The following is a 20,407-nucleotide window of genomic DNA, read 5'->3' as shown; positions in this document are numbered from 1 at the left end:
GCCGGCCGCCGAGGGCGCCAGCTGGCCTCGTCCGCCCGCCTGCGCCGCTCCCGCTGCAGTCCCCGCCGCCCGGAGCCGGAGCCGGAGCCGGAGCCGGAGCCGGAGCCGCCGCCGCCGCCGCCGCCGCCGGGAGCCCCTCACATCTCGGCCGAGGCCGCGGCGCGCGACAACGGACTACACCCGGGACGGCGGGTCACGCCGACCAATCAGCGCCGGGATCCCTCCCCCGCTTCCCGCCCCCAGCGTTCCTCGTCCGGAGTCCCGCGGGGAGCGCGGCCCGCCCCGCCAGCCGGGAGCCATCTTGGGGAAGGGCGGGCGAAGCCGAGGCTAGCGTCATCGTAAGGGCAAGGCCGAGCGGCCCGCAAGCCTGGCTGGGCCTGGGCGCGGACTCCGCCGGAGTTGAGCAGCTGCGGCACTGTCGCGCCCCAGGGCGCCAGCCAGAAGGCGAGCACTGGGGAGGAGTGGCCACAAGGGGCCGCTCTTCCGCTCGCATCCAACGCTGGAAACCCGGCCCAAGTGAATTCTGGGAATGTTCTTATAAACCTCACAATTCTGTTAGTTGGGGGTGGGGGCGGGGGTGGGGGCGGGGGTGGGGGCGGGGATGGGGGTGGGGGCGGGTAACAAATATTTCTCTGCCTCTGGGAATGGTAACTCCATCCTTGCATTACCTCAGGCCAAAACCTTGAGGTCATCAGTGATTTTTCCTTTCTAATGCCACAGTGGGAGCCTCTGGGTGCTGCAAACCATTAAGGTGTCACTGCTACCCCAAAGGCTGGAGGTTTATGTCCACCCAGAGGTGCCTCAGAAGAAAGGCCTGGCGATTTACATCTGAAAACTCAGCCACTGAAAACCCTACAGAGCACAGGTCTACTCTGACACACATGGGGGGTCGCGTGAGTCGGAGTTGACTGACAGCAGCTGGTGGGCCACAGCATGTTGCCTTTCAGCTCCACCTTCAAAATCAGTCTAGGACCCAATCACTGCTCACTACCTCCACCATCTCTCACCTGGATTACTTTAATGGCCTAGCTGGTCTCCTTTGCCCGGCTTCAGTTGACTTAGACACCACAGAGGTCTTTTTAAAAAAAGTTTTTTAAACCTAGGTCAGAGCCTGTCACCGTCAAAACACTTTAATGGCTCCCCATCTCACACAAAATAAAACCGAAAGTTTATGCAATGGCCTAAGGGCCTGTCTGATATGGCCTCCATCTTCTCCTTACTCACCCTGCACAGGAAGCACTGCCGCCTCGTATGCCTTGCACACAGGCCACCCAAATTCCCCCACTCACACTTCTGCACTTGGCATTGTTGCTGCCAAGAATTCTCTGCACTTCCCACTGCCATGTGTCCCCATTGCTCCCTCCCTCCCATCTTTCAGGTTTGTGTCTTCTCTGAGCACTTTAACTCAAAACCCTCAGACCCCCGCACCATCACTCTGTTCTCCTTCTTTGGTTAATTCTTCATAGCACATATCACCAATATATCCGTCAAGAATATATCTGTGTATTGCTGTTTTCCCACACTAGAACATATACCAAAGATTTTGCTCACTGCTTTGCTCATTGTCTACAACAACGCTGATACATCTAAGTCAAACCAAACCATTGCTGTCGAGTTGATTCCAACTCATAGCAACCCTATGAAAGTTAATATTTGCTGAGGGAAATGATTGAATCACACAATCCCAGAGGTTGTGATCCCTGTAAAATGATCCCCTTTTACAGGTAAGGAAGTGAGTCTCAGGGACATTGAAGGGCTTTACCTAGGGGCCTAATGAAAAATATTTATACTGTAGCAGAAAAGCCTGTGAATAGCTGGTCTTTGGGCCACAATCCTGCAGGACATTCCAATGTAGAATTCTGTATTTGACTAAAAAGGAAAAAGAAAAATTTGGCTAAGTTATCCCTTACTGTAAAGCTGAAATGTCACTCTGCATAAGGATGATATTCTGAGGCTTTGTTTTTAAAGCAGGCCTTTCCCTTACCCATACCTCAGATCAGATATCTACTGTACCTGTATTTGGAAAAGAGCAACATAGTCTCTAGGGTTAGCTAGAATTAATCTGAGTAATATTGCTCTTTAAAAAATAGCCCAATTAGACCCATCGTTTCTATAGCAATGACTTCTACCTTTGATTCTATGTGGTTATGAGATTTTCCATAGATTACCTAGTCAAGATAACACATGAATTCCTATTAATCTTAAAAAAAGAAAGAAAGAAAAAGCCTTGCCATTGAATGAATTCCAATTCATAGTGAGGCTACAGGGCAGAGTAGAACTTCCTCACAGGGTTTCAGGGCTGCAGTCTTCATGGAAGCCAACTGTCACATCTTCCTCCCTGATGGCAGCTGGTGGGCTTAAACTGGTTCACACTGCAGACCTGTTGACTGGCAACCCAGAGCATATCCACTGCGCCACCAGGGCTCCCCCATTCATCTAGGGCATCCCCCCCGCCCAGGCCTGATGAGGGACAGTTCTACTGGGTCGTGTACGGTCGCTGTTAAGTCAGAATCAACTAAGCGGCAATTTGTTTTCTTTTGGTTTTGGTAGACCTGATGACAAGGTATACTTTACAAACATTTTAAATGAGTGCTTAAAAATCAAAAAGGTGGTACAGTGGAGTTGAAAGTGAAAAACTTTAGTTCAGAGTCTATCACTTTAGCAGCTGTGTCCTAGGCAGTATCATGAGTCTAAATAACCAGTTTTATGGATAATCGTTAGAAGTCCACGAAGTATACATCGACTGAGGACGTACCCAGTAAAAGTCGTTTTTCCTTTGCTATCAAACAAACAATAACACTGCAAAACTAAACAAAGGAAATGCCGAACATAGTATTAATGCACACCGTTTCTGGGACTTTCCGTCTCCGAGCGCCCCTTTGAATCTTAACAAAAAAGAAAGCGTCAGGTGGGGAAAAAAAGCAAGCTGCGGGACGTGCATTTATCCGAAGCTGCCCGGCCCGCCACATCGCAACTCAAAAGCCGCCTCCGCTTAGCGAAGGCTTCACACCGATACCCACCGACTCCTTCCCGGACGCCGGGTCCCCGGCCGGAAGGACCCCCCCGCCAGGAAGGGGACCCCGGCCGGAAGGGGCCCCCCCGGCCGGAAGGGGACCCCCTCCCGGAAAGGGCCCCCCGGCCGGAAGGGGCCCCCCGCCCGGAAGGGGCCCCCGCCCGGAAGGGGCCCCCCGCCGGGAAGGGCCCCCCCCCCAGCCGGCAGGGGCCCCCGTCCGGAAGGGCCCCCCGCCCTCGCTCCCGCCCCCCGGTAGTACGCCTGCGCAGCGGAGGCGACGGTCCCTCTTCAGCCGCCATTGGCCGCCGGAGTCAGGAGCACGTCCCCATTGGTTGGGTGGGTTTAGCGCCAAAACGCGGACCGGTTGTGAAGTTGAGGGGCGGGAGCCCAGAGAAGGGAAACGGTAGGGGTAAAGGTGCTGAGGGTCCGGCGACCCTTCGGCGTGAGAACGGACGGTTGACGAGGCTGTGGGGCAGGGGTGCATCCGCCATGTTCTGTGAAAAGGCCATGGAGCTGGTCCGCGAGCTGCGCCACACGCCGGAAGGGCAGCTGCCCGCTTTTAATGTGAGAGGGGGAGGGAAGGGCGGAATAGAGGCGAATGGGGCGTGTCGAGGGGGCGGGGCTGAGGAGGTGTCCTGGGGGTGGGGGGGCCGGTGGGCGGGGTCTGGGCCGGCGGGGGGCGGGGTCTGGGCCGGCGGGGGCGGGCCCTGGGCCGGCGGGGGCGGGCCCTGGGCCGGCGTGGAGGGGGGGGGCCCTGGGCCGGCGGGGGGCGGGGTCTGGGCCGGCGGGGGCGGGCCCTGGGCCGGCGTGGAGGGGGGGGGCCCTGGGCCGGCGGGGGCGGGGCCTGGGCCGGCGGCCGGGGCCTGGGCGCCGGGGCCGGCGGGGCGCCGGGGCCGGGGCGGCTTTCCCGCCGTTTTACCTACGCTTTTCCTGGAGGCTTTACTTTCCCACCGTTCCAGTTCCAAAGTCGGAAACGAGATTTGGGCCGCGGCATGACAGAATATAGAAGAAGAAGGCATTGGCTTATGTTGCTCGGGGATTTGAGTTTTTCATATGACTGTATTTCCTTTAGTGTTTTTCCATTTATAGCTTTGTTGTTGCTCCTCGTTTAAACAAAACATGTAATGGTTGCCTGATAAATTAGCATTTTTTGGCGCACGCAGGTAGCAAAGTTTAGTGGTTAAAAGGTAGGGCTCTGAAGCCAGGCTGAGATTCTGGCTCTGTTGGGTCACTTTGGACTAGTTACTCGAGCGTTCTGAGCTCTCAATTTTCTCATCTGCAAAAATGGGGACGATCTAATAATACACAGTTCACGTTGTTGTTAGGTGCGGTGGCGTCGGTTCCGACTCATAGCCACCGCAAGTACAAGAGAACCATGCATAGGACAGAAGGAAACACTGCCTGGTCCTGCGCCAGCCTCGTAATCGTTATCTTTGAGCTCTTGTTGCAGCCACTGTGTCAGTCCATCTCGTTGAGGGTCTTCTCTCTTTCGCTGACATCCTCCAAACGTGTCCAGAGTATGTGAGATGAAGTCCTGGTGTAGTGTACAGTGAGGGTTACATGAGTTGGTCCTCTGAACGATTCCTGGCACACAGTGAGGACTGAGTCACTGTGTGCTGTTTCTACTAGTACTGCTATTGTTACTACTATTACTATTATTATTTTTCTATTATGAGAACTTCAAGCCAGGAACAGTGCTAAGCACTTAGCCTTCATTGTCTCTCCTTTGAGGTTTAAGCTGTTGCTTTCCTTTTTTTCCAGGCATAAAGGGAGACTTGAGATTAAGTAACTTGCTGGTGATGACAGTCCGTAAGGGATTGTTTTAGTCATCCAGTGCTGCTGTAACAAATACCACAAGTGGACGGTTTTAACAAAGAGAAGTTTATTTTCTCATAGTAAAGTAGGCTAAAAGTCCAAATTAAGGGTATAAGCTCCAGGGGAAAGCTTTCTCTCTCTGTTGGCCTTCTCATCAGTCTTTCCCCAGACTAGGAGCTTCTTCGTGCAGGGACCCTGGGTCCAAAGGATGCGCTCTGCTCCTGGCACTGCTTTCTCGGTGGTATGAGGTCATAGTCCCTGTCCTTTTCCCCTTCCCTTCTCCCCTCCCATCTCTCTGCTCACTTCCCTTTTTTATATCAAGAGATTGCCTCAAGACACAGTCCAATCTTGTAGGCTGAGTCCTGCCTCACTAACACAACTGCTGCCCATCTTCCCTCATTAACGTCACAGGGGCAGGATTTACAACATATAGGAAAATCACACAATACCAGGAATCATGGCCCAGCCCAATTGAAAAACACATGTTTGGGGGGACATAATTCAATCTGTGACAAGGATAGAGCTAGAATTTGAACCTTGGTAGTCTTGCTCCAGAGCCTGCACTTTAAATGATATAGTAGACTATCATGGGGCAGCCACTGTGTATATGTCAGGAAGAGGAGCAGGAAAACAGGTGAATAGAATGCAGCTTGGTAAGCGAAAGCACAGAGTGTAGACCAGGAAGATAAAGGAGAAAGGCCATTGTGAGTTGGAGCATGGGGCTTGAGGGGCATCTGAGCCATGCCTGGAAGGATGAGTCCCCTGAGAAGGCAATGAGTTTTGTTTTGAAAATTAAAGAGCACCTAATCCTACAACTAGGTCATTTTACGGAAGAAGAAACTCAGCCAAGAAAAACTGTGGGTCAAGTTAAGAGATCTGTCTGAACTCAGGGCACTTTGGAAGCCTTTGAATACAGGTTTCCTAGGTTCCAGTGTATTGTTCTTTCAATTCAGAACAGTTAAACAAAGAACAATTAGCTCATTTAAAAAGTTAGGAGACAGCAGTGGCAAGTTTATTAGAGATTTTGGAAGGTAGCAGGTATGTAGGTGCAAAAATATGGCTCCACACTGGGGTTGGAGACTTTAGGGGTCATAGTACACATGAGGACACAGACCCACAGAGACAGAGTCCCTTTTCCACACAGGGTTGGCCTTGGAACCCAGGTCTTTTCACCCTGAGTTTAGCACTATTTTCCACTGGAAAAGTATTTTACGATAGCTCTGTTGGTTTACCACTAAGACCTTTGGGGGACCAGAGGTGGGTCTTAAGCAAACCAAAACTAAACCCATTGCTGTCAAGTCAATTCTGACTCATAGCAACCCTGTAGGACAAGAGCAGAACTGCCCCATCGGGTTTTCAAGGCTGTAGTTAGTCTTTACTTAAGCAGACTGCCACATCTTTCTCTTGCAGAGCATCTGATGGGTTCTAACTATTGACCTTTAGGTTAGCATCTGAGCACTTTAACCACTGTGCCACCAGGACTTCTCTTGGAACTGTCAACCGTTTGGCTAGCCAAACTCTTAACTACCGTGCCACTAGAGGTGGGACTTAGAAGTTATAGAATTAATCCTTCTTTTAGGTCTTAGTTTGGTGGAGCACCTTTTGTCTCATTAGTGCCTTCCACTGATGAGCCCATTTGGTTGTCAGGTGAGTCAAGAGCCTGGGAGACTCACCTGTGAGGGTGGGCCAGTCTCACACACAACTGGAGCAGAAGATGGAAAACTGATCTGAGGGTGAATAGGCCTACCACCCATGCAGGCAGCTGGTACCCTGGGGTGTGGGGGCACAGGTCAGCCTTATCCACTCCAGAATATCTCGTGGTTAGTTGCTGTCTTGGTCATCTAGTGCTGCTGTTACAGAAATACCACAAGTAGATGGTTTTGACAAAGAGAAGTTTATTCTCTCACAGCCCAGTAAGCTAGAAGTCCGAATTAGGACACCCGGTACAGGGGAACGCTTTCTCTCTTTGTCAACTCTGGAGGAAGGTCCCTGTCATCAGCCTTTCCTTGGTCTGGGAGCATCTCAGCACAGGAACTTCAGGTCCAAAGGACATGCTCTGCTCCGGGCACTGCTTTCTTGGTCGTATGAGGTTCCCAACTCTCTGCTTACTTCCCTTTCCTTTTGTCTCTCAAGAGATAAAAGGTGGTGTAGGCCACATCCCAGGGAAACTCACTTTATTTTGGATCAGGGTTGTGACCTGGTAAGGGTGTTACAATCACCCTAATCCTTATTAACATAAAATTACAATCACAAAATGGAAGACAACCACAGAATACTGGGAATCATGGCCTAACCAAGTTAATATACACATATTTTGGGGGACGTAATTCAATCCATGACAGGTGCTATGCTCAGTAAGCTGAAATGATGACCCACTTTCTACATCCAGAACTGTGGTAGATTTCTCTAGGAAAATCAAGTTAGGCTCCTAGGGGCTTACAGCCTAAGGTAGGGGCACAGAACTGATATGAGTCCCACTAGAGATGAAAATTTAAACCTGAAAGTTTGTGTATATTTTATGAAACCACTTCTGTTTAGATTTTTATATGTCTGCAGATCTATTAATCACACAAGAGTTTTTATTTAAAACAGTACTTGCTAAACAAGGGGAATATTTATGGTGGTGTAGTGGTTTTTTTTTTTTTTTTTTTTTTTTTTAGTGGTTAAGTGCTATGGCTGCTAATCAAAAGGTAGGCAGTTCAGATCCACCAGGTGCTGCTTGGAAACTCTGTGGGGTAGTTCTACTCTGTCCTGTGGGGTTGCTATGAGTCAGACTTGACTCGACAGCAAAAGGTAATAAATCATGGCCTTTTTTAAGTTGTGCTTCATTCACCAGGAATGGTATCTTTCCTTGTATTTGAGCAGCGTTCAGCAGTTGATATTTGTAATTATACCAGTAGTGCCAAAACATTTTTGCTAATGAGTATATTTTGGCCCTGAAAGTACACGGGGTCACTTCTGTTCAGACGGAGCCCGGGTAGTGCAGTGGTTAAAAGCTGACGGCTAACAAAAATGTGGACCTTTCAAATCCACCAGCCGTTCCTTGGAAACTCTGTGGGGCAGTTCTGCTCTGTCTTGTGGGGTCTCTTATGAGTAGGAAACAACAGGATGGCAACGGATTTGGTTTGGTTTTAAGATCGTTGACAAACCTATTGTTTAACATTTATGACTTTGGGGATTCTAAAATTTTATCTTTACAAGGGAAAAAATTTTTGCCTCAAGGTAGATAGTAGGAAAAACTTCTTTGACCTTTCTATTCTTCTTGCAGTACAAACCAAAACACTGTTCCTTTTTTTTCCTTTCTTTATTTTTTTTTGGGGGGGGGGTGTAGTAACCTTTTAAGACCTTTTTTTTTTTTTAGTTAATAATAAAATATTTATGTGCTTTTGTCGTGCTTGATTGTCTCTGTAAGGCTATTGATTTTCGCTGAGATATATAAATACAAATTTGAATCGACTTGATGGCAATGGGTTTGGGTTTTTTTTTAATATATAAATCAAGGATAAATATAGTACAGATACAAATGGCTTTGGGGAATTAATGAAGTTTTATATCAATATCAGTTTATATATTCTAGGAGGATGGACTCAGACAAATTCTGGAGGAGATGAAAGCTTTATATGAACAAAACCAGTCTGATGTGTAAGTTTTGATAAGATTGATATTTTAAAACAGTTTAAGAAGTAAGGTACTGAATCAGATAGCCTTGTATCATATTTTTTGTTTGTTTTTAATTCTCTACGTACCTGATCATATTCTAGCTATATGAATTAGCACAGAACTAATTTGGTCATTGTTGTATTCACATAGTGGATGCTCAATATGTATTTGTTGTTTGATATGACTTGACAGGAATTATGGCAGACTTGAAAGAGATGAGCCTTGAGCAAATTAAAAACCCTAACAAAGTGGAATATGGACATCGTTTTCACTGTTTGTCTTCATTAATAGATGCCTCCAGGGCTCCTAACAGATGCTTTAATGCATTAGGTAAAGGGAGTAGGGCAGCATGTTAACATTGAGGAGCAGCAGTGATTTCTGGGAGCTTGAGTCGAGTTTGCGGAGAACTAGTGCTGCAAAAGGCCATAACTCAAGAGGGCTCTGGACTTAGTAAGAGCCGAGCATGGTATTTGGCACAATGGAGAATTTGGGCTATAAGACAAATCAATACGCTCCTATGACTTGGTGAAAAGTACCAATGAAAGAGTACCAGTTAATGGATCAAAGTTGAGGTTTTCAGGACCTCAACCTAAAGAGAAGTCGACTCTGTGACGTGTGGTTTCATCTTTGGCCTTGTTAGATACAATGTTTTTATCAGTTTCTTGGATATGAAAATCAGTGGCATGCTGGTAAGATTTGTAGAACACAAAACCTAGGCACATTTCCAACTACTGAGGACAGATAGAGAAAAATCTTTACAAACAGAATGAGCAAGTACACCGTACAGGTTCTGACCCTTGCAGTAAATGTAAGATAAATGTCCTGAAATATGGTCCCCAAGCCATTCATTCATTCATTCAACCAACACATATTTATTAAACAATTACGTGCCAATAAGTGGCTCTGGTACGCAACGCAATCAAGATTTCTGCCCTCATGGCACTCAGTCTAATGGGGAAGACACGTACTAAATACAAATACACACACAGAAAAACTAGTTACAATTGGAATATGTGCTGTGAAGGAAAACAACAGAGTGATGTGAGAGAATAACAAATGGAAGACACAGTTTAGACTGGACTAGGAGCCTCTCCATGCAGGAACCTTGAGTCCAAAGGATTTTATCTTCTCCTGGCTCTTGTTTCCTGGTGGTATGAGGTGCCACTATCTCTCTGTTTATTTCTCTTTTTTATATCTCAAAAGAGATTGGCTTAAGACACAACCTAATCTTATAGATCTCATTAACATAACTGTCCCTAATCCATCTCATTAACATCACGGTGACAGGATTTACAACACATAGGAAAATCACAGCAGATGACAAAATGGCAGACAGTCACACAATACTGGGAATCATGGCCTAGCCAAGTTGATACACATAGTTTTGGAGGACACAGTTCAATCCATGACAGACTGAAAGGCAGGAAAGTTCTCTCCAGGGAAGCGATGTTTTCAGCGGAGGCCTGAGAAGACGCAGGTTTGAGCGAGGCAGTAGTTATGGGGAGAGAGCATTCTGGGCAGAGGGAACAGGTCTGCCACAGCCTTGAATCATGAGAGAGGACAGGATGCTCACGAAACTGACGCGAGAGGAAGGCCAGTGTGGCTGGAGCTTAGCAGGTGGGCACAAGTGACATTAGAGGAGATTTTTAAGTTTGTGGGATGGGCAGTGTCCCATCATGTTTTAGGTCATCCTCGCTGCCATGTGGACTGGGGCTAAGAGTAGAGGGAGGCACACTGGTCAGGAGATGGTCGGCATCACCCAAGTGGTAGAAGATTGGCCTGCACTAGATAGTGGCAGTGAGAAGGTAAAGAGTGAACGGATGAAAGAAATATTTCAGGGGTAGCAAAGCAGGCCTTGGCCCTGGGGGTGGGGAAAGAAAGAATGATTTTCCTGTATTTGTACCATTTGCAAATTCATGATTCAAAATTCTGTCCCTCATCCTCTTGGTGTCTTTCTGGGAAAACAATCACTGTTAGCAATTTCTGGTTAAAGTTATTTGTGAGAACAAATGTTTTCCTTCTAAATTACCCATGTGTAAATGTGATTTTTTTTTAGGACATTCTTACGTACTTAACAAAGTACTTGGTGTTAGGTGGGTGTATTTTATGTGTATAACGTGGAGTATAAGTCTGACTGTCACAGGGTGGCAGAACAGAGCTAGAAGACGCACCTGGATGGGTGTGCGTTTTGCCTCTACTTTCAGGGTTTAGTACCTGGAATGAAGCATGGATGAATCCTTTTCGTATTCATCCAGTTGCTTTAAAAACTCCGAAGTAGATTCTTATTCATTCTGTGCATTGATTTTAAAATGTAATGCCTGTTTGGTGTCTAAGGAGATGTACATTTTATAGGGTAAAACCAAAATTTTTTCCCTGTCTGTGTGAATAAAACTGAACTACAGCAGCTGGAGATTAGCAAGTACTTGCTGGATGAGTGAAAAACCATGCTGACTCCATTTTAGCGTAGTTTATCATAGTGAGGATTTGGAAGTACACCGAAAGAGGAGTAGTACGTGTAATAACATGATGTAAGACCATATTCTTAGGTACATAATGTTAGGCTTGTCTCTTACTCCAGCATGATAAAGGAATTCCAGAAGTGTAAATACGGCGTCTGTCTTTTGGAAATAATAGAGATCTACCAGTGTGCAAAAATGCACAGTACCAAATGGTTAGATCAAGTGTAGCTGGTATGGTATCATCTTAGACAAGTTAGTTAACTTTTGGCTTTCAGTTTTTTTTTTACCTTTTAACATAGTAATAAAAGTTCTGAAATGGAGGCAGTTACAATTTAACTGTTAAACTGTTAACAGGTTAACTGTTAAACACAAGTGGGTAAAAACGGGCATGTGCCTCAGTGGTTAGCTGGCTTTGAAAAATACCATTGGAAAAAAATCTGATTTAAATTTTTTTCCTCTGAAATGTGCATATTTGTTTTTTTCCTCTTTAAATGCTCTCACCAGGAATGAAGCGAAGTCAGATGGACGAAGCGATTTGATACCAACCATCAAATTTCGACACTGCTCTTTGTTGAGAAACCGACGCTGCACCGTAGCATACCTGTAAGCTGGTCCGGTTTTGCTTGCAGTGGCAGGGAACAAAGGAGAGCCTTCCATGTAGTTTCCCACTTAAGTTTCAAGTTGCCAGCAAGAGATCTTAGATTTGTCTCTCCCTCTATAAACACTCTAAATTCTTTTTTTCAGTTTTAAAACATTTTATTGTGAAAAATTACGACGTTCACAAAAGCAGAGAAAACAATGTAACAGACCCCTTGGAGCCATCATATAGATTTAACAATTTTTAACATTTTGCCATATTTGCTTCACGATTTATTCATTTATGCTAATCTGTTTTAAAGCAAATACCAACATAACATCTCACCACTAAATACTTCAGCATGTGTCTCTAAGAAATAAGGGCCTTCTGATCTTTCCTCACATAGCTGCTGTGCCACTGTCACGTGTACCACGGTGAACAATGTCTCGGTGGAATTAATCCAGTCCGTATTCGTATTTTCTGGGTGCCCCAAAGGTATCTTAAGATGAGTCTTGAATCTTCCCTGATAGAGCAACTTCAGATCCCTTTGTTATTCTTACGCTGTCTAATACCCTCTTAATGTTCTAGGTATGACCGGTTACTTCGGATCAGAGCACTCAGGTGGGAATATGGCAGCGTCTTGCCAAATGCTTTACGATTTCACATGTCTGCAGAAGAAGTGAGTTAGCACCATCGTTCACCTTCTTGAGTTGGGAAAAATCCTGAGGTTCTGGTGTTGTCCTATAATAGTGTTTATTGGTATTTCTCTTTTTGGTTTTAACAGTGACTTCAGCAATTTTTGAACTGTATTTAGTATTTATTGTGGTGGGGATGGGAATTACAAAACCTGTTGGCTGTCAAGTTAGAGCAAACTGCCACATAGGGTTTCCAAGGCTGGTAAATCTTTACAGAAGCAGATTGCCACATCTTTCTCCTGCGGGGTGGCTGGTAGGTTCAAACTGCTGACCTTTCAGTTAACAGCGGGGCGCTCACCCACGGTGCCAACAGGGCTCCTTCTGGGAAGAGAATACCAAAAAAAAATTGCCATCAAGTCAATTCTGACTCATGGTGACACTCTAGGGCAGAGTAGAACTGCCCCATAAGATTTCCAAGGAGCGGATGGTAGATTCAAACTGCTGACCTTTTGGTTAACAGCCAACCTCTTAACCACTGTGCTACCAGGGCCCAATTCTAGTGCCGTATGGAAAAGTATTTATTAGCAAAATAAAGGGCCCCATTTATATATTAGTAATTCATCAGTGGAATTAAAAAACTGTCATCATTATTTAGAGATTTTGAATAAAATATATATATATACATTCCTAATCAACGTGAGTATTAGTAATGAAAGTCTTGAGCTGTCCAGCCACTGAGGTAGAATGCTAGCCCAATGTTGAAGGACATAGGATTGGAGTCTGCCAAACGTGGGTTCAGATGCTGACTCTGCTTCTGTCTAATCTTGGGCAAGCAACCTGACCTCTCATGCCTTAACTCCCTCATTTACAAAATGAGGTTTTAGTACCTCCTATTACAGGGTCCTTAAAACAGGGCAACTCAGGCTGCCCATGTGGAACACAGCATAGGACGGGACGTGACTGATAAGTGCTAACGGTTAGTATGTGAGCATGGCATAGCACATTGCTTGGAAAGAAAGCTCTCAGTGTGTTTGCCATGAGCTGTACGTTTTTTAAAATGGCAGTCTATCTGCTAACAAGCTAAGTTTCATTACTTTGCTTTCATTCTGCCCGTGTTCTGGAGAAACATGACTAATCTCTACCTCAGACTTTCGAGGTAACTACGGGATGGTTATATGTTAGTAGTTCAGTTTTCAGTTTCTTATTTCCATGGTCTTTGTGCATGAAACTACTTACATTAATTGAACTTGGGGATATGTCTTATGTAATTTGGTAAAATGAACAGAACACCGTGTTATTTCTCTAGTGACAGCAGCTGTAGTGATTTTTCTCGTACGTTATTTTAGATTAGTATATGTCTTTTAGGATTTTATCTTAAAATTTAAATAATACATTAGGATTTTATCTTAAATGCTCAGGTTTTTCATGCAAAAATTTGTTCAGTTTATTGCAAGGTAGTCATGGCAAGGCATGCAAGTAAGACCTCAAGACACTCATTTTAGACCCAGAGAATCAAAATTAACAATTGCGTGTTAGTTCAATGGCTAGTCCCAATCTTTAGACTTTAGGCATGTACCTTTTATGAAGAGATCTCAGGAGGAAGGCTTGAACTCAGTAGAGGTTTCTTACAGCTAGGGTCCAGAGTTGGTGGCAGGCAGAGTCTCTGAAAGCTCTCGGTCTTTGGAGAGAGTCAGAGACTAAAGAGAGGTTGTTCGTCTGTGCCTTATCCTTCTCAGAACATGAACCAAAATCCAGTACGCGTATGCGAATTTTTAACTTTGGCCTCATACTGTAAGGGCTAGGTGATGTCGTATTTAACAAGGACTAGTATGTCACTTCTTTTTCTTTGATGTCAACAATTAGGGGACTGTTTGCAACTCAAAGGCACTCTGGTGGAGCAGTCATTGAAGTGCTTGGCTGCTAACTGAAATGTCGGAGGTTCGAACCCACCAGCCTCTCTCCACGGGAGAGAGATGTGGCAGTCTACTTCCATAGATTTATAGCCTTGGAAACCCTATGGAGCAGTTCCACTCTGTCCTATACGGTTGCTGTGAGTCAGAATCTACTTGATGGCAATGGATTTGCTTTGGTTTTAGAGTCTCAAAGCCACCTTACAGAGATACAATTTTATGTCATAATTCCTTTATCATATCGTGTGTGCTGAGCCACCTTAGGGTGGTTTCTATCATATCATGTACGGGACAAGCCAACTTGGCTGTTTATCATGTCCTGTATGTGACGTGCCAATTTAGGGAGGATTTTGTGACATACTTCATGTTTTTTAATTTCTAATTTAGAGATTCTCTATCTGGTTATTAGTTATAGTTTCTTTGACATAGGAATGTGAGTGCAATGCCAATGTCTAGGCGTTGTTAGCACATTCTTCCAGTTATCAATTTCTAAATGTAGAAATTTTCTAAATAATTTTTTTCCCTCACTGTAATTCCTTTATTTTCTACATATAAGTGTTGTACCAACACTACAGCCATGAAGAACACTTTCCCAAGTGCTGTACTTTTTAGTTTGGGGCGATCATAGTCTGTGGACTCATTTGCTTACGTTAGACAAGATTAACCTCATTCAGAACTCACTGCATTTTATAAACTCACATAAATGCGCAATTAAACGAAAAATTCAATCTCTTATTTTTTTTTTGCAATTCTTAAGTTCTTAGATTATAACTTTTTCTGCAGGCTTTTTTATCTTTTATTATTGTAAAATATAACAGTTTTACACCTAAGCATACATCCCTTTTTTAACCCTCTTTAGTCCCTTTTTAATCATGTGTATTGTGGAATCTAACTGCCCAAAACAAAGACATTCAACTTAACCATGTGTCATTAAGAAACATCCTGGCCAAGGAATAACATTCACAGCCCCAAAAATTTTGTTTCTCTTGCCCAGTGGTCACCACTCTACCGACTTCTATAAAGACTAATCACTTTGATGCTTTTAAAAATTTTATTTTACCACCTAAATTTTTTTTTAAGCATGCATCCCTAAAGACTGTAATTTACTGTTGTTCATTTTTTGAACGTTAAATAGGTTCACACAGTATTTATAATTTTGTGACTGACTTCTTTCACTAAACATATTTTTGAGATTTTTTTTTTTTTTAAGTAAAGCAAAAAGAAAGTTTTATTTGGCATACGTTCAGAAAGGCAAAAGTGGGAAGCGAACAAGCATGCTGTCACAGCCATGTCTGCCCGAATCCAAGGAATATTACAAAACAGACAAAAGTGAGAAAACGGACAAGCAGGCTGTTAGAGCCGTGTCTGCCCAAGTCAGAGGAAGTATTACAGGATAGGCAAGAATGGGAATACAGACAACCAGGCTGCTAGAGCCATGTCTGCCCAAGTCCAAGGATTATTACAGGGTCATTAGTATATATTAACATTACAAGATGGGCAAAACCATTGAAAGCTTCACTTTTTCACAGATTGGCTAGAAACTATGATCCTACATTTTGAGTTGTTTTCCTTAGCAATCGTTGGTGAAGTTTTCAGTAATGACAGTCCGGAGGGTTTTCACTGGTCCAACAAATTTTCTATTCCCTAAATGCTAGTAAAAAAAGATAAGGGTGGAAACTCTTGTGTTCTGTTTGATTGGCTTATGTGAAAGGTTCCCTAAAACATATTTTCCAAAATTATCCTAGCTATTGTCTTGTTATACCTCAGGACTCAGTTGATGTGTCCTTGTGAGTCCTTGTGAGTCTGTGTGAGCCCAGCTCCAGCTGGGTCACATTGTCTATGCTCAAGGACAGGGAATAATGATTCCAATATTATTTTCTAAATCATTCCCTCGTGTTGATCGGAGATTGGAGATAACACTTCGATGATCAATACCTGGACTTAGCCTAGCTCCTAAATGGCGACCACTGCAGGTTCTTTAAATTCACAGTGCTAGTTTTCTACCGGATACCATTTGGTTCTTCACCAGGATTTTAAGGAAGAGCCAAGTTCTCATCAGTCGCATTGTTGAAGGGAGCAGACTCTAGGTGCATCAACATTTTAGCCCAAAGCCGCCTTTTCCTTTTAAAGTGTGTAAGACAATGGAAGATAAATTTTATTATGCCTAATACTAACAGGAGGCAGGCTAAAAATATTACTATCTCTTGCAGTAGTGATCTAGCCTATATACTTATTACTAATGGTTACCAACCAAATACATCTGGTGTTCATAAGGATGTTACAATGTGTAACCAAATAGCTTGCTGTCTAATTGTACAGCACAGACTATATTTCTTAGACTGATAAAATCCAAAGCTATTCTGTTACCTCATGTCACCTTGGTTTATGAGGTCAGAGATCATTGTTGTGCTTCCATCCCATTAGCAAATTTGTCTGCTATTTGTCCCATAAAAAATAAAAAAAATTTGTCCCATAGTGACTGATAAATTCCTTAAATTTTTTGAACTTCTTCTATGTTGATGTGTAAGCTATAGTTCATTTCTTTTCATTGCTATATATTATTTTATTCTAAGAAGAGACTACAATTTATTGTTGGTCCTGTTTCCAACTTTTGACTATAATGACCAATGCTATTATGAACATTCTTTTATATGTGGTGCAATAAGAACACATTTCTGGTGTATATCTGCGTGTGGAATTGCTGGTAGAGGGACTATATATTTCAGTTTATGCATGTTGTTTGGCATAATTTTTTTATTGTACTTCAGATGAAGTTTTACGGAACAAAATAGCTTCTCTTTAAACAATTAGTACACATATTTTGTGATATTGGTTACCAACCCCACGACATGTTAGCACTCTCCCTTCTCGACCTTGGATTCCCTATTACCAGCTTTCTGGTCCCCACCTGCCTTTTAGTCCTTGCCCCTGGGTTGGTGTGCGCCTTTAGTCTTGTTTTGTTTTATGAGCCTGTCTAATCTTTGGTTGAAAAGTGAACTTCAGGAGTGACTTCATTACTGAGCTAAAAGGGTGTCTGGAGGCCATACTGTCAGGGTTTCTCCAGTCTGTCAGACCAGTAAGTCTGGTCTTTTTTTGTGAGTTAGAATTTTGTTCTGCATTTTACTCCAGTTCTGCCAGGACTGTCTGTTGTAATCTCTGTCAGAGCAGTCAGTGGTGGTAGTCGGGCACCATCTAGTTATGCTGGACTGAGTCTGCTGGAGGCTGTGGTAGTTGTGGTCCTTTAATCCTGTGGACTAATCTTTCCCTTGTGTCTTTGGTTATCTTCATTTTTCCCTTGCCCCTGATGGGGTGAGACCAATGGAATATCTTAGATGGCCCCTTACAAGCTTTTAAGACCCCAGATTCTACTCACCAAAGTAGAATGTAGAACATCTTCTTTATTAACTGTATTATGCCACTTGAGCTAGATGTCCCCCAAGACCATGGTCCCCACAGCCCTCAGCCTAGTAATTTGGTTCCTCAGGGAGTTTGGTTGTGTCCATGGAGCTTCCATGACCTTGCCTTGGACAAATTGTGCTGCCTTCCCCAGTATTATGTACTGTCTTATCCTTCACCAAAGTTACCATTTGCCTATTGTCTATTTAGTATTTTTTCATCCCCACCCCTCGCCTCTCAAAGATTGTTTCTTTTTGTGTGTAAACCTTTTCATGAGTTTTTATAGTAATGGCGTCATACAATATTTGTCCTTTCATGATTGGCTTATTTCACTCAGCATAATGACATGTGCAAACAGCTGGAGATGGAAAACCAAAAGGGAAGAACACGCTTGGCGTTTCTCAAGCTGAAAGAACTGAAGAAAAAATTCAAGCCTTGAGTTGCAATAGTGAAGGATTCCGTGGGGAAAATATTAAATGACGCAGGAAGCATCAAAAGAAGATGGAAGGAATACACAGTCATTATACCAAAAAGAATTAGTCGATATTCAACCATTTCAAGAGGTAGCATGTGATCAGGAACTGATGGTACTGAAGGAAAAATTCCAAGCTGCTCTGAAGGCATTGGCGAAAAACAAGGCTCCAGGAATTGATGGAATATCAATTGAGATGTTTCAACAAACAGATGCAGTGCTGGAGGTGCTCACTTGTCTATGCCAAGAAATATGGAAGACAGCTTCCTGGCCAACTGACTGGAAGAGAGTCACATTTATGCCTATTCCCAAGAAAGGTGATCCAACCGAATGTGGAAATTATAGAACAATATCATTAATATCCCACACAAGCAAAATTTTGCTGAAGATCATTCAAAAACGGCTGCAGCAGTATATCGACAGGGAACTGCCAGAAATTCAGGCCTGTTCCAGAAGAGGTTGTGGAACCAGGTATATCATTGCTGATGTCAGATGGATCCTGGCTGAAAGCAGAGAATACCAGAAGGATGTTGACCTGTGTTTTATTGACTATGCAAAGGCATTCAACTGTGTGGATCATAACAAACTATGGATAACACTGCAAAGAATAGGAATTCCAGAACACTTAATTGTGCTCATGAGGAACCTTTACATAGACCAAGAGGCAGTTGTTCGGACAGAACAAGGGGATACTGATTGGTTTAAAGTCAGGAAAGGTGTGCATCAGGGTTGTATCCTTTCACCATACCTATTTAATCTGTATGCTGAACAAATAATATGAGAAGCTGGACTATGTGAAGAAGAATGGGGCATCAGGATTGGAGGAAGACTCATTAACAACCTGCGTTATGCAGATGACACAGCCTTGCTTGCTGAAAGTGAAGAGGACTTGAAGCATTTACTAATGAAGATCAAAGACCACAGCCTTCAGTACGGATTACACCTCAACATAAAGAAAACAAAAATCCTCACAACTGGACCAAGGACCAACATCATGATAAATGGAGAAAAGGTTATAGTTGTCAAGGATCTCATTTTACTTGGCTCCACAATCAACAGCCATGGAAGAAGCAGTCAAGAAATCAAAAGACGCATTGCATTGGGTAAATCTGGTGCAAAGGACCTCTTCAAAGTGTCGAAGAGCAAAGATGTCATCTTGAAGACTAAGGTGCGCCTGACCCAAGCCATGGTATTTTCAATCACATCATATGCGTGTAAAAGCTGAACAATGAATAAGGAAGACCGAAGAAGAGTTGACGCCTTTGAATTGTGGTGTTGGCGAAGAATATTGAATATACCATGGACTGCAAAAAGAACAAACAAATCCGTCTTGGAAGAAATGCGGCCAGAATGCTCCTTAGAGGGAAGGATGGTGAGACTGCGTCTTACATACTTCGGACAGACATGTTGTCAGGAGGGATCAGTCCCTGGAGAAGGACATCATGCTTGGCAGAGTACAGGGTCAAAGGAAAAGAGGAAGACCCTCGAAGAGGTGGATTGACACAGTGGCTGCAACAATGAGCTCAAGCATAACAACGATTGTAAGGATGGCTCAGGACCAGGCAGTGTTTCATTCTGTTGTGCATAGGGATGCTATGAGTCGGAACCGACTCAACGGCACCTAACAACAACAACGACAACAGTGCCCTTCAGATTCATTCATGTCATGAGATGCTTCACAGATTCATCATTGTTCTTTATAGTTGCGTATTACTCTATCGTGTGTATGTACCATAGTTTATCTATTCATCTGTTGATGGGCATCTAGGTTGTTTCCATCCTTTTGCAATTGTGAACTATGCTTCAGTGAACAAGGTTGTGCATATATATATTTGTGTGACGGCTCTTATTTCTCTGGGTTATATTCCTAGCAGTGGGATTGCTGGATCATATGGTATTTCTATTTCTAGCTTTCTAAGGAAGCACCATATCGTTTTCCAGAATGGTTTTACCATTTGGCATTCCTACCAGCAGTGTATAAGAGTTCTAATCTCCCCACAGCCTCTCCAACATTTGTTATTTCCTGTTTTTTTGATTCTTGCCAGTAATGCCAGAGTAAGATGGTATCTCATTGTGGTTTTGATTTGCATTTCTCTAATGGCTAGTGATCCCAAGGATTTCTTCACATGTCTAAAATTGAGTTTTAGACTCAATTTGTCAAGTTCCATTTTTTAAAAATGTTAAGATTTTGATCAATATTGAATCTCTTGATGAATTTGGCAAGAACTGACATTATTAGAATATTGAATCTTGCAGTCTATGAACATGGTGTATTTTTAATTTCAACAATTTTTTTTCTAAGTAACAGATTTATTAAGATATAATTTACACCCTATAAATCTCACCTTTTCGAAGTGTCTAGTCAGGTGGTTTTTAGTTATGCGTTCATTATCACTATCTAATTTCAGAACATTTTCATCACAACATTAGCAGTTCTTTCCATTCCCCCAGCCCCTGGCTACTAGTAATC

At 43.7% G+C, this 20,407-nt stretch overlaps 1 protein-coding gene across 4 annotated transcripts in view; it reads left to right on the top strand.

The window, feature by feature from the left end:
- Nucleotides 1-3,307: 3,307 nt before the first annotated feature.
- GINS1 (GINS complex subunit 1) overlaps nt 3,308-20,407 on the top strand; it is a 33,267-nt gene continuing 16,167 nt past the window's right edge. Inside the window, exons 1-4 of one of the 4 annotated variants that reach the window (XM_064275677.1) lie at nt 3,308-3,577; nt 8,406-8,470; nt 11,452-11,550; nt 12,113-12,203. In XM_064275677.1, the coding sequence (XP_064131747.1) occupies nt 3,503-3,577; nt 8,406-8,470; nt 11,452-11,550; nt 12,113-12,203 (330 nt within the window). In that variant the 5' untranslated portion in view covers nt 3,308-3,502. The remainder of the gene's footprint in view (nt 3,578-8,405; nt 8,471-11,451; nt 11,551-12,112; nt 12,204-20,407) is intronic. The other 3 variants (XM_064275679.1, XM_064275678.1, XM_064275680.1) reach the window with 3 other exon arrangements.

This window comes from Loxodonta africana, chromosome 24 (assembly GCF_030014295.1).
Source record: "Loxodonta africana isolate mLoxAfr1 chromosome 24, mLoxAfr1.hap2, whole genome shotgun sequence".
In the NCBI taxonomy this organism is placed as follows: domain Eukaryota; kingdom Metazoa; phylum Chordata; class Mammalia; order Proboscidea; family Elephantidae; genus Loxodonta; species Loxodonta africana.
Note: the sequence above shows the minus strand (reverse complement) of the source record. Positions and strands in the feature narration are given on the sequence as shown.